Here is a 13,360-nt window from a genome sequence, read left to right as displayed (position 1 = left end):
CAACAATTAGTAAGATATTTGCATTTATTACTGATTTATGTAGACTTGATGAACTCACCCTTAGCTTCCTGCCAAACACGGTAATTTTTCCTTTGGCCTGTTCCTTCCGCAAACGCCATTCAATGGAGTTTAGACCATTGTCTGTTGGAAGCGTTATATTCCTGCGACCAATCGTAGGGCTGACATAGCCCGCCAGGATGTGGGGCTCCGTGTGAAAACTTATGCCCATTCCGTTGGCGTACATAACTCTCAGGGTTCCGTTGTTACACATTTGGTAGTTGTTTCTTACCTGGTCTTTAGAGAGAAAATAAGGTATGTCAATGGCAAATATGATACAGTAATGATGAAGTACTGCATATTCATTGTAAGTAAAAAGCAGAATCAATAATAATATTATTCAACTTTTAATCTGTTTGACGAGGATGCCATGATTTTGCAACAACAAACGCAAACTTAATAAAATAGATCTATTCGGTTCATTCATGGTATCCATTTATTTGTTTTTCCTGTAATTGCCAAAAGCTTTGTCCATATCCTTGCCTGTTAATTTTCAGCTTTTATTGGGTGACATTATTCATTGCTTAAGCAGAAATGAGTTTAATAAAAAAGACTTAAGTCTTAATGCTCTACTGATCCACTGCTACTCTATGCACAAAGACATTAAATATCTTTATTTAGTCACATGCTTCATCCACAAGCAAATACTTTACATGGCAATTTAGTTTGATAAAATCTGATACATACTTATATAATAGCTAACCTCACTGAATCCTCTTCTAACAAGCTCTACAGTATTTTGAATAAAAGCTGACATCTCTGTAGATCCCTTTACAGTCCTTATCTCCACAGTGTAATGAATCACTGGCAAACACAAGAATGGAATCAGATAAGGCCAGGTCTAATGTTGAGCTTAAATTCTCTCTCCCTGGACTGACAAAACACATCTTAATCACGTTGAAGTGAGTGAAAGGGAGATAAAATTGTTTGGGGCAAAGAAATATATGGCAGACACAAAAGGGGAAGCATGTTCATTCTCATTTGTAAAAGGTGAGAGGGATCAGCTGTTGCCTCCCTTTGAAACCCCGCCATAAATGACAGTAATCCATAAGACCAATTTGTAATAAAGCTCCAGGCACATTTTAACAATGCCTCAAACAGACAAGTGAATGTTTTTTTTCCCACTGACTTGGCAGCAACAGCCCTTAGATAAATCTTTTCTGCACCGTCTGCCTGAACAAGCTCATAATAAAACAGACGCCACTGAGATGGAGGAGGGGTGAGAAATGAGACCTTGAGGGCTAAGGAGAATTTGCTGCGCATGAGTTAATGAAGAGAATGAGAAAGAGCAAAAGAATGGAGATGGTTAAGTGAGTACGTCACCAGAGAGCTGTGCTGAAAAGCCACGGAGTGTAGTGGAAACCTTAAATTACTTACAGCTCTGTGAACATCTCTACCGTCTTTCTCGCACATCACAGGTGAATCACGGAATACTGTGTATTTCAATCGGATTCTGCTGCAGGCCCTCGAAACCATTTAACGCACTGTTTGTTGTCACGAGACTCGTGCTGGTAGGATAAAGGACGTGACAATTCCCCTCCATTTTTCCTCAGCGCTAATCAGACAAAATACGCTCAGAGACAAGGGGAACTGTCTGAGAGTTTTATTTGTATCTTTTTGTGCGTGTCTGAGGACTAAACTTGAGGAGTGAAGAGAACCCACTGCACGCTAATTAATGAATTTGGCGCTGGGAAACACAGGATGATCCCAACTGAATATTACAAGCAATGAATTCAATGTTTTTAACATTTAAACATATGAGCTCCATACGACTGCTCATGTCATTTTATTTTTATTGTTCATGCGTGTCTAAATTGTCTTACCTTGTACCACGGTATACGAGGCTTCTACTGAAGACAGGTTGGTGATGACCGTCACATCGTCATCTCTGCTGGAACTCTCGATATCGATGGTGATAGAGCGTTCAATCTCACGATGGAGACTTGTTACCATGCCGGTAGGATAGGTCACATTGGTCAAACGACCCTCGCTGTCATACCTGAGAGGGAAGACATGAGGTAAAGCATACGTGGCCTCAATAATACAGCATGCAAAAATAAACAATAAAAGTAGAACCTTTGTCATGTAAAGACAACAAATATTTGATTGATCTATCAGCTTTTGACTGCAATTAAATACTGCCACTAGGGAGCAGTATTGTACTATCTAAGCAAGGAGTGCGTAATTATTCCACAAAGGTCTGCAGTGGGTCCTGGTCTTTGTTCCAACCGATGCAGCACAGACAGTTTAAGAAACCTCTGAGATTTCTGCTGAAACAAGCAGCACCTGACTGCAATGAAATGATGATACATTTAAGACTGGTTAAGACTCAAAACCGGCACCCTCTGCGCCCCTTCTGGGACTAATTGCACAGCGGTAATGATGGTTCATGAGGGTTATATTTTTTTCTGTCACACCAAAACACAGCACCTGGCCTAAACATACTCACTGGTAAAAGGTAGTCCATCCAGTCTCGTCAGCTTTAGTGGCGAGCAGACCCGTGTTACCGCCATAGCCCATGAGAGCCACCTCCTGGCCCACGGCTGACACACTCCGCAGGCCTCCGCTGGGATCCATTCCCAAGGTCACCACTTGATTCTCAGGCAGGAGCACCAGTCGGAGCAGGCCAGCTCCTCCGCCTTGGCCCAAGCCTTCTCTCCTTATTTTCATTGTATTGTTGCAGTTGTCGACCAGACTTGCCAATTCGCCATCCGAACCGTAAGTGAAGTTATAGAGTGGCTCTCCGGTGACAAGACTAATGGTTTGGATGTGTAGCCCTTCTCTATTAAAGATGTACAGCTCCTGTTCTCTGGGTGATGCCACCTCGTACCGCGCCCCACCCGATCCTACGTACGGCTGGTTCGACACGGCAGGGCCGGGCCGATTGGCTCGCACTGCTCTGATTCGTATGTTGTTGAGGTCTGCAATGAACAGACTCCCATCGGGGGACACAGCCAAGGAGGTCGGAGAGTTCAAGCCGGCATCTGGGGCGTAACCGTCATCGCCGTAGAAGCAGTTGCAGTTGACGTCATTTTTGCAGTCACAGTCGGAGGCGGCTCCGGCCAAAAGGGAGATTTCTCCATTAGTGCTCACCTGAAAGAAATCCATTCCAAGAGGATATAGCTACTTTAGTTTCATCAGGGAAAAAACTTCACCCTTGAGAAAAATAAAAACAGTCGTGAAGTACCTGTCGAACACGGTTAATCTTTTTCTCGTCTGTCTCAGCAATGTACAGGATGCCAGTGTGCGAAAGGGCAATTGCTGTGGCGCTTTCAAGTGCAGCATGGATAGCCAGTTTGCTGAGGCTGTAGTCAATACCAGGCACCTGGCAATGCATAGGTCGACCTGCTATGATGCTCACCTGTAAAAAAAAAAAAAAAAAATTGTAAATAGGCCTTAAGTTAACTGTAACCATTGTGTGGGTCCAAGAAAAATAAGAAGAACAAGTGTAAAATCTGATGTTTTTCATTGATTTGTTCTGAAGAACAATGCCTGATTTATATTTAAAGTACATTTCATTCATCTTCCGTACTGCGCATCCTCGTGAGGGTTGCCAGAGCCTATACATTTTCAGGACCTGTCATGTCAATAACAAACTCTGTTGTTGGCCAAAATTAAAATCACAATTTTCTTCTATTGTCATGTCAATAATGATAAATGCGACATCACCTGACTGGATCCAGAAAACAGTTTTGGAAAAATACTGTATGTTGCTCTAACAAAGGTTTAATAATGGCTTGATCAAAATTTAGCACGTTTTGTTCATGCCATCAAACCTTTTTTATGCTGTTCTACGTATGCTATGCTTTAAAAGCTTTAAAATTATTACAACATTTCATGATGGAATTTTAAAATTATAATTATGTTGCTTTAACCCAAGAAAGATCATTTCTATTATTTCCTTTTGGAAAGTTTAATAAACTGTACGCAATTCAGATATTTGGGGGAGATGGTATCTTCATGGTGCTTTTTTTTTCTGGGAGACCGTCTGGAAATCAGGAGAACTTAATCTGGTGGTGGGAGATTGGATTTATGCTTGGAAATCCGGATACTCCCGACAAAATCGGGACACTTGAGTGTGAAAAACATGCATGGTGGGCTGATTTATCACTCAAAATTGTCCCTTGGTATGAGAGTGAACTTGAATGGGTGTCCATCTCCACACGATTGTCTGTGAACCAACTCAGGGGGTACCCCACCTACTGCCTGTTCTTGGCTGGGATCGGTTTCAGAACCCCCTGCGACCCTCGTGAGGATAAGCGGCTCGGAAAATGATTGAATGTATGAAAATGTTTTTGTTGCGTGCATACATGTTTGTGGCACAAACCTGATGATTCTCAGTAATACGCAGAATGACATTGTTCTCTAGGACATAGAGAGAATTGTCCATAGGGTTCACTGCTAAGTCTGTGGGCCACTCCAGGCGTACCTACCATGCAGATACAGAAGTTAAACGTCAGATAATCGACAGCACAGTGTCTGGTAATGGTGATAATTTGAAAAGAAGCCAAGGTCTCCACTCCATTTTTTAAAGTAAGTGCAGTCTTCACTCTCATTTGATCCATTCATTTATCCACTGACTTTTAAGAGGTGACTAAATCAGAATGTCCCTCACCTACTGGCTGCGGTCCACACAATTGTCATAGCTCAGCACTCACAAAGCTGTTAGATCATCATCCATCATGCCAGCACCTCCACATTTTTCCCCACTTCTGACTAACTCTCTTACCTGGCTCACGTCCATGCTGGTGTCACAGCTCAGTGGTCGCACAGCAGTCAAATCGTTGGCCCCCAATAAAGTGGAGATGATGCCGTTTTGGTCCACCTTGCGAATCATAGTGGCGTCCACAAAGTACATCAGCCCATTTTTATCTACGGCAATACCTGCAAATGCAAGAGAAGCACTGTGAATGATGACCCATATAACTCCTAACTCACAACAATCCGAGACATCTCAAGTCAATTAAAGCTGCGGAATCAGGCACTTTCTCATTGGATAAGGAACAAAGTGATGCAGTGACGGAGAGCCTGCTGAACTCTTCGATAAGTGTTAGTTTTGGGATGAGTCACCAACTTAGGAAGTGAGCTCATGCTTTTTCTTGTGGAAATTTTTAGTCTGCAAGAGGCTTTTTTTCTTTAAAGGTAAAATTATTTTCCTAGTATCCACTTATTCACCCTGATTCTCAGTCCGCTTTTATCTCCATTTCTTCCGCTTTTTTTTCTAACCAAGTGCGGCTGTCTCAGCTATACTCATAGGACAGCAAACATTTAGACAGGTGCGTTTGTTTGAAGCAAGCTGGCTTCAAAATATTTTCTAGGTCCGCTGATACTGTATGTAAGAAAAGACGGCGGCTCAGCAAAGGCCACACAACAAATGAGAAACAAACTGTCAGAACAAATACTATAGGCAGAGGGAGTGTCTATACAGCATGTAGTGACAGGTAAGAGTGACTAATGTTTAATATTTTTTGTTCTTTGATCTGCTATTGCAAACACACGTTGGATTTACATTATCAGTTTCACTGTACAGAATTCTAACGGTGCGACATCCTTGACAGTTTGGTGTCACTGTTCACAAATCTAATAATCCTCTAAAATAATTCCATTAACATATTACGTTTTTCATTAACCTGATTTATGGCCTGCTTTTGTCTTTGTCCTCTTTAGTTAAGGACAAATTGTATGTCGAGAAAAAAAAAAACAAAAGCACAATGAAAGCATCAAAGAACATCCCGCAAGACTATATATTATTTTCCGTTCAAATTGATGATTACAATGACTATTGAAAGAAGTTTTACTGTTTCACTCAAATCCTAACCTACAGCAATATTTAATATAGTATAGATTTTTTTTTTTTAAATCCACTTTTCAATACGTGTTTGAACATGTACAGTATTTTATTATAATTAGCTAAATCTACATTATTGCAAAAAATAATAAAAAATGGTTTGGGTAAAAAAAAAAAACATTAAAAAACTGCAATCAATGGAATGCATTGTGCTCCAAATGATCGACAGCACAGCCTACATGAATAAGCGCCTTGGCTAAAGTGAAACTAATGAAAACCATTATCCGCAGTTATCCTCATTCATCATTTGATTACATACAAATCTGAAGAATGAGATCAATCAGAATAAATGAATGTAATAGCAGCGCTGTAATCATGACTAAATATACAGTTTGCTCGCACCACATGGCCTCATTGCACTTCCGCTGAGCCGCTCACCTTTCGGACTCATAAGTGTAGCTTCAGTGGCTTTGCCGCCATCGCCGCATCGTTCATCAAAGGGCAAGCACTGCTCTCCAGTCCCAGCTACGACCTCAGCATTGTCAGACAGCAGGCGGCCACCCGTTAATGAGCGAACACGGAAAATTCGTCGGGTGTTGGTGTCGGAGATGAACAACGCTCCAGATAACGGATCAACTGCCAGGAAGTACTTATTCGTTGGATTATTGCTGTGAGGAAAGAAAAAAAAACAGCGATCATGTTTCCGTCATGCCTTCAAGTATGCTCATTATTTTGTAGATGTTAAATAAAATGTCGAACCTGTGTCTAAAATCTTTGTTTCTGCAAGAGGAAACGAGATAAAAACAGACAACAAAACAAATATTAATCAAATGGGTCTTTACACAAAGTCGGGGGAAAAAAGAACTTTTAAGACTCCAACATTTTTACATTTTAGGTGGTGTCATTACCTTAATTCAAGGATGCCAGTGGTGTTCATAGAAGGGAAAACCCTGCGTACAAAGTTAAGGTCCCCTACGTAGAGGCTGCCATCGATGCCCATTGCCAGGGCAACCGGTGCGAGCAGCTTGTTGCCGTCTGCGAGGCCATTACAACTTGGACAGGAGATGCTTCTTCTGCGCCCGTTACCCATAATGCTACTGATGACTGGAGGCTGCTCTGTCAGAAAGATGTTTTCGCCACTACCCTTGTGAAGAATGCCTGCACATAAATAATAAAAATCCTAACATATAGGCATACAAGTACTGAATATGCAGTACTTTAAAGTATAAGTGAATAGATAAATAGAAGGACAATCAGATATTAGATTAGTACTGGATGGATGGAAGTCTCATTGAATGAATTAAGTATGAATGTATAATGATTAATGCACGAGTAAGGGATAACTGTATTATTTTATCCTCTCCAGGGCTTCGCCTGGAGACACATGCATATAACGATGAATCTTGGTAAAGCAGCAGTATTTTATTAACTACCCAAGACATAGTTGAGAGCTAAGTAGACAAAGTTTATTAGTTTTCAAGTGTGAACACTAGAAAAACTAAATGTGTTTTAAGATAATTTGTTGAAATTAACAATGTCATAAAGGTCAAATGTTTTATGGATTTCCCTTTTGACAAGAAACTTTGAGTGAAAAGAAAGATAATATATGCCAAATCAAGCCTAATGTTTTATCTTGTTTTTGGTTTTGGATCCTATTCGTGATTGCATGCTTGGTACAAAGTAATGTGCTAGCAATACTTTGAGCTGGAACAATAAAGGATAAATATTGCACATTTAATAAAAAATGAAATTAGTCTGGCTCCATATTTTGATTCATACAGCATGAGTGGAACCAAATAGTAATTAGAATAATTCGATAGATAGGAAAAGGTACCTAAAATTCAGATAGAAGTAAGTTTAAAGCTGAGACTGTTCCATTTTATGAAATAACGCTAAAGGCTTCAAACAAACTAAAAGCAATCAAAAGAAAATCTTTCAAATTAGTAGGGTTGCCAACTCACTGCTTCGTGTGTTAAGTATATGGTGCTTGTCCAATGACCAGCCACCCAGATTGGTTGGATCCAGCTCATAGCCTTGCAGTGTGGCAGTCCTTTTCTCCCACAAAATGAGACTGGCACACGACTCGTACTCATAACCCACAGACACTGCATGTTAAAGGTCAAAGAAACAAACATAAGAAATTAAATGAGACAAAGAAAAGGTGCAGCATCAATGAACAGGAATAGATCAAAAGCACACCCATTCCCATGCCATTTAGGTTGTGAATCTACAATGCAAACCAAAGCTAGTTAGCACCTTTATTGAACTCTGCATTAACACCTGAGTCACACCCCAAAAAAGCTGCTAAATCAATCGGAAATGGTGTTAATTGGGCCAGATAACTGTAGGACCTTTAAAACTGCATTATAAGCCATATGAAGTAGTTATGAACACATTTTTTTCACAGATGACTAATGCAGATAAAATAGTTGGTACGTCGAAAGATAAAATAGTAGAATTTAGGCTGAGTTGAATCAAGGTAGTTATGGCAAGACCAGTGCCACTTTATAAGTGGGAGCATACATCATTAGAGTTGTTAAACTGAAAGTTGTTAAACTCACATTTGAGACTTAGTGAGTGTTGTTTCCATCACCTTTGCAAGTACTGCAAACAACAATAACGGTTGAGAATAGTGATGACAGTTTTAAAGGCGTGGTACCACCGTCTAATGACATACTGCACCTACGCTCCTATAATAGCCCCTCAAAAAAACTCAACTACAAATACGCTTGATTAAATTTGACATTCACGGAAAATAAGACATCCTGGGGTGGCGCAATACGTGTAGACAGATATTATGCTAATCAGAGGCATATTGTTGCCCTGGTGGGAGCTCAGTTGTTTTATCGTCCGACTGCCCTTATGGAAGGCGGGATGGGATTCCCGCTTGTGGGTTACATGAGGAAGGGCATCTGGTCTAAAGACTTGTTTGCCCAATCAATCATGTGAATCGACTCTTTTGCTGTGGCCACCTCTGTGGCTAAAGGGGTGGATGGATACACAGGCATATCAACACTGACGTGAAAATAATTGCCAAAGTAATTTTATCTATATGAGGAAAAAGAAAAAAACATGATTATGTATTAAATTTTAATATTTATTAATGCTTTTATTAATTTCCCCCAAAATGATATATTCATTGTCATATTTTAAGGAGGTGACATCTTTTTTAATATTCTGCCAAGAACCCATCCTTTTGTAATTTCTTGACATTTTTTCAAACCATATCAAATGGATTGGACGCCAATATCGCTGTAAATGGAAGGGAATGACTTGATAATTATAGTACATGGTAATGCTTCATGCATTTTCTTGGTCTGACAAGCAATTGTGACAGCAGAAAGTCATATCACCGAGGGCTGCTCCGATAGTTAACTGCTAACTCACCCTGAAGGCTAATAACCCTTCTCGAAAGTTCCAGTTGACTGGTTGAACCAAATGCAGTTTCAGTGAAAAATAGACATGGAAATACCCACTTAACTGCAGCTATACTGCATAGTGGATTGCAGCTGAGTTTCTCTTGTATAATATCTCCTTCAGGCTCTCTAATTAGAACTCGCTCACCCTGTCATACCCAGAATGCTATTACCGGCAAAGTTTCTAATCTTCTCAGTAAGTGCAAGGATTGGAAGAAAGAAAAAAAACCTTTGCCCCGTTGCAACAAAAAATCCTTTTGTCCCCTATACTCACCGACAGCCTTGGAAAGCCCGTAGACCCTCTGTCCATATGCATCGGTTTTATCCCAGATGTAGGTATAGGCTAAATTTGGTGAAGCATGGAACCACTTCTGAAAGAGGTGGCCTTCCACCGCCACCATGAGATGAACCTTCATCAGACCCATGGACACCACGGCTGGGGTCATGGTCACCTTGAGCAGGGAGCGGTAGCCCTGGGTCCTAGAACTTAGGTAGCAGAGCTTCAGACTTGTGCCAGGCACCTCGATCTGCTCATGCAGCACCTGGAAGACAGAGACGAGATGACAAAAGAAAAGGATTAGAGGGGGATTAGAGAGAAAAGGGAATAATGAAGGTCACGGTTCCACTGACGGCTGAAGGACAGAAGCAGGGAAAATATAAGGAAATAGAGAAGGAGGGAACGAGGGAAAGAGGGAATCTATTGAAGCGAAAGCAGAAAGAGAGCCATAAAAGACGGGCATAAAGAGGAGCGGGAAGAGAGCGATGGAACCAGAAGGAGGATTAGCCGGCTGCCAGGGGTCAGTGGTACTGCACCTGTGTCTCCGGTATGATGGGTTTCTCCCCTGGTTTGGAGCTGAAGAAGGAGGAGAGAGGGGATGCAATCACAAGAGGATCAGGCCTGATGAAGCCACTCAGGTCACAGCCGGGGATTGTGTTCTCTTCTGTCTTAAGCACCACAGTGTCCATAGCATAAAACTGGCTCCAGGGTAGCCACACGGTGCGCTCCTGGCTCAGGAAGGGGGCACGTTCGAATCGCAGAGTCATTGATGCCCCACCGTTAGCTATCAGGTCAAACCTGGAGAGGTTTGCAAGGAGAGGACGGGAATGAGGTACAGACGGGGAGTGCTGCAGAGGATGAAATGTTACACGGACTCATACACCACAGTGACTCTCTTCTTCCAACACAATAAATACACTGCAGCTTTAGGAATAGTTCAACAAAAAACCTGAAATAAATGTGCATTCATAAATTATTTGATATCAAGTCCAAAATATCTCAGGCCAATATGACAGAATTTTTTGTTGTTGTTAATATGAATTATTTCATGTTTTACATATATCTTGTCACATTTTGCAATTTTTTTCTTGGTTTGTGTTTAGATGTGTTCAAAAATAGTTTCTTATTTGTATAATAAACTTTGAAAGGTGTGTGCCTGAATGTGTGTTGAACAGTGGTGACTCATCTTGAACTCTGACAACTGAAAGAAAATGATGTTATTCATCTGACACATTTATTGAAGTCTGTAATGAAACCGCTCCTGAAAGTCAATGTCAACTTTGATGTTAGCGTGCAGTTGTTCGGAGGTCTCAGCATTGCTTTGCGCAAACTGAAAAAGAAAAGCAGTGGTAAAAACTGCGGAGAATAGCAACAGAGTTTAACAGACCTAAAATGAAAAAGTGAGAATTATCACAATTAATGAGTGGAGGACCATTTGAAGAACCGTTGGATTGGAATTTAATGATGATTGCCCAACAGACTTAAATCCAATTTATAGAAAAATGGGCAACCCATGTGATCCTAAAACCAAGCTGAAAAGTGGAAAGAAGGGAAAGTTATAGATCTGTGAGGGGTTAGTTAACAAATTAATTACAATCTCAACAAATACAAACAGGAAAAAGCAGAAGCCTAAACTATTACAATTATGTTGGAGAACGATGGATAAAGCAGACTTTATGTAGAGCCATTTTAGTGTAAAAATTAAAGAAATATTGATAGGCTTTGAGATGAGAATTTGGTTAATTTTTTTAATATGTTGGGATTTAAACACTAAGTGCAGTTTCTCAATAATACGCAACATACAACGCTATCTTCTATCAATTTGTAAATTTCCCCATACATGCTGTTAGCATGTTAAATCAATAGGTATTCTACTAATTAATTAAATTACTACATGGGGGAAATTTCAAATAATAATGTGTTAGATTTGGCGATATATAATTATAATTTAAGTCAGTTTAACTTCACTTAGTGTAATATTAATTATTTGAGGTAGTTTCTTATGTTCAACAATGAATTCTAGTTAACTATTGTACATACATTCCATCCTGCCGCGTCAGTGTGTATCCATAGTGGGGGTAGTTGACAAAAGACACGTTCACCCCCACCAGAGGTGTTCCATCTGTCGTCAACACCTGACCTCGGATAAGGGATGCCAAACTGGAACAAGACGAAAGAGAACAAAATTAGAGAGAGGTGCTTAATCTTTTGGCAAATCCATCTATCATTTGGTTATGTATTAATTGCTCTGGCTTTCAATTACTTCATTTGGCCTTTCGTTCATGTCACTGGTTTCCGACCATTTACAAATTAGTCACAATCAGCAGCCCTAGCCTTGTAGATTGTTTCCTATCAATCTCTTAAATACACTAAGAAAATGATGATGACTATGCATATTAATTCAATCACATTATCCTCACAGGGTTGCGGAGGTGCTGGAGCCTATCGCAGCCTACAGTGGGCAACGGGTGAGGGACACATGGTTATACATTTAGTTATTAGGTTTATTTCAGTGTGGTCTGCACACTTGCATAATTTTTGCATATAGTCTCGTATATGAATACATACTGGGGTATTAGAGTTGTCTTATTCACATATTTTTGCACCCGAGTTCGATGCCCTTGGCATTGTATAGATGGGAAAAAAGTAATTCAAAATGCAAAATATGACCATGCAACATAAATTATTCCTCCTGCTTCACACGATAGCTAACATAACATTTTTCTTCCACTGTTAACTTTCAATTCCGCTATGTTCCATAGTACGGAACAGCCAGATTATTTTGTTGGTTTGTAACCTTTAAACATGAAAATTAAACTGGTTAAAGATTTTGAGACTCTTTTTCAATCAACTGACTGGTTCAAAGTCTTAACAATTTGGCTGTTTGTTGCACCATAGTGGCATGGCAACAAGAGGAAAATACTTGCAGTGGTACTAGCTACTGGTTAGAATCCCAAATTAAAAAAGAACAAACAAAAAATGATAAAGCTTAACTGGACTTGGAATTCCTTCAAATCCCAGAAGAGAATCCCAAAAACATGCAGGTTAGGCTGGATGAACACTCTAAATTCCCCCTAGATATGAGTGTCAGTGTGAATGGTTGTCCTTTGTCTCCATGTGCCCTGTGATTGGCCATCGATTCAGGGTGTACCCCACCTGGTACCTGTAGTTAGCTGGGACCGGCATCAGCAGCCCCGAATAATCTCAACAATAATATACAGTATTATTACTCGGCAGTTCTTCCTTACCTGGAGTTGAATGGGTTTTCTCCAGGAATTACATGAGTACCATCCCGTGACACTAGCATCTTGACGCGATCATAGAATGAGTGGACACGAGCCTGGGATAAGGGGATCTGTTGAATGACTTGGAGAGGATCCCGGGAGCCTCGACAAAGGGGACTGTTTTGACAGGGACTCTGGATACAGCAATCTGGGTCCATACAGTCTGTTAGTCCATCTGAGGAAAAGGCCAAAGCAAAAATGTGTCTGTGATGCAAAACCATTTCCAACAAATTAATCCAATTTAATTGAACTATTTGATGGCTTAAAGTTCATATTCATGTAACATATTGAAATACAATTTGCAAATTTCCACAAACATTTTTTTCTCTCTGTTTGAATTCTAATCTCCATCCCTTCATGGTATTCCCGCTTGCCCCCATTCACCTCCTTCGTTGTCCTTGTTGTCGGCACAAGAGGTCTCCATGGCAACACTGCAGCCAGGGCCCCTCCAACCAGTTTGACATTCACAATGCCAACTCTGCTGTCCCATGGTGCACTGCCCATTCCCATTACAAAGGTTAGGACAGCCATCTGGGTA

At 40.5% G+C, this 13,360-nt stretch overlaps 1 protein-coding gene across 1 annotated transcript in view; it reads right to left on the bottom strand.

Moving 5' to 3' along the window:
* The window catches only part of LOC144082081 (teneurin-2-like), a 163,469-nt gene that overhangs the window by 5,897 nt on the left and 144,212 nt on the right, over positions 1–13,360 (bottom strand). Inside the window, exons 16-30 of the mRNA XM_077608915.1 lie at positions 13,207–13,353; positions 12,787–12,997; positions 11,579–11,698; positions 10,075–10,336; positions 9,536–9,803; positions 7,807–7,950; positions 6,754–7,003; positions 6,605–6,625; positions 6,284–6,513; positions 4,787–4,941; positions 4,385–4,486; positions 3,245–3,418; positions 2,507–3,150; positions 1,881–2,056; positions 59–294 (exon numbers count right to left, since the gene is read on the bottom strand). Coding sequence (XP_077465041.1) covers positions 59–294; positions 1,881–2,056; positions 2,507–3,150; positions 3,245–3,418; positions 4,385–4,486; positions 4,787–4,941; positions 6,284–6,513; positions 6,605–6,625; positions 6,754–7,003; positions 7,807–7,950; positions 9,536–9,803; positions 10,075–10,336; positions 11,579–11,698; positions 12,787–12,997; positions 13,207–13,353 — 3,140 coding nt within the window. The remainder of the gene's footprint in view (positions 1–58; positions 295–1,880; positions 2,057–2,506; positions 3,151–3,244; positions 3,419–4,384; positions 4,487–4,786; positions 4,942–6,283; positions 6,514–6,604; positions 6,626–6,753; positions 7,004–7,806; positions 7,951–9,535; positions 9,804–10,074; positions 10,337–11,578; positions 11,699–12,786; positions 12,998–13,206; positions 13,354–13,360) is intronic.

This window comes from Stigmatopora argus, chromosome 9, assembly GCF_051989625.1.
Source record: "Stigmatopora argus isolate UIUO_Sarg chromosome 9, RoL_Sarg_1.0, whole genome shotgun sequence".
Taxonomy (NCBI): Eukaryota; Metazoa; Chordata; class Actinopteri; order Syngnathiformes; family Syngnathidae; genus Stigmatopora; species Stigmatopora argus.
This window is presented reverse-complemented; position numbering and strand designations above follow the sequence as displayed.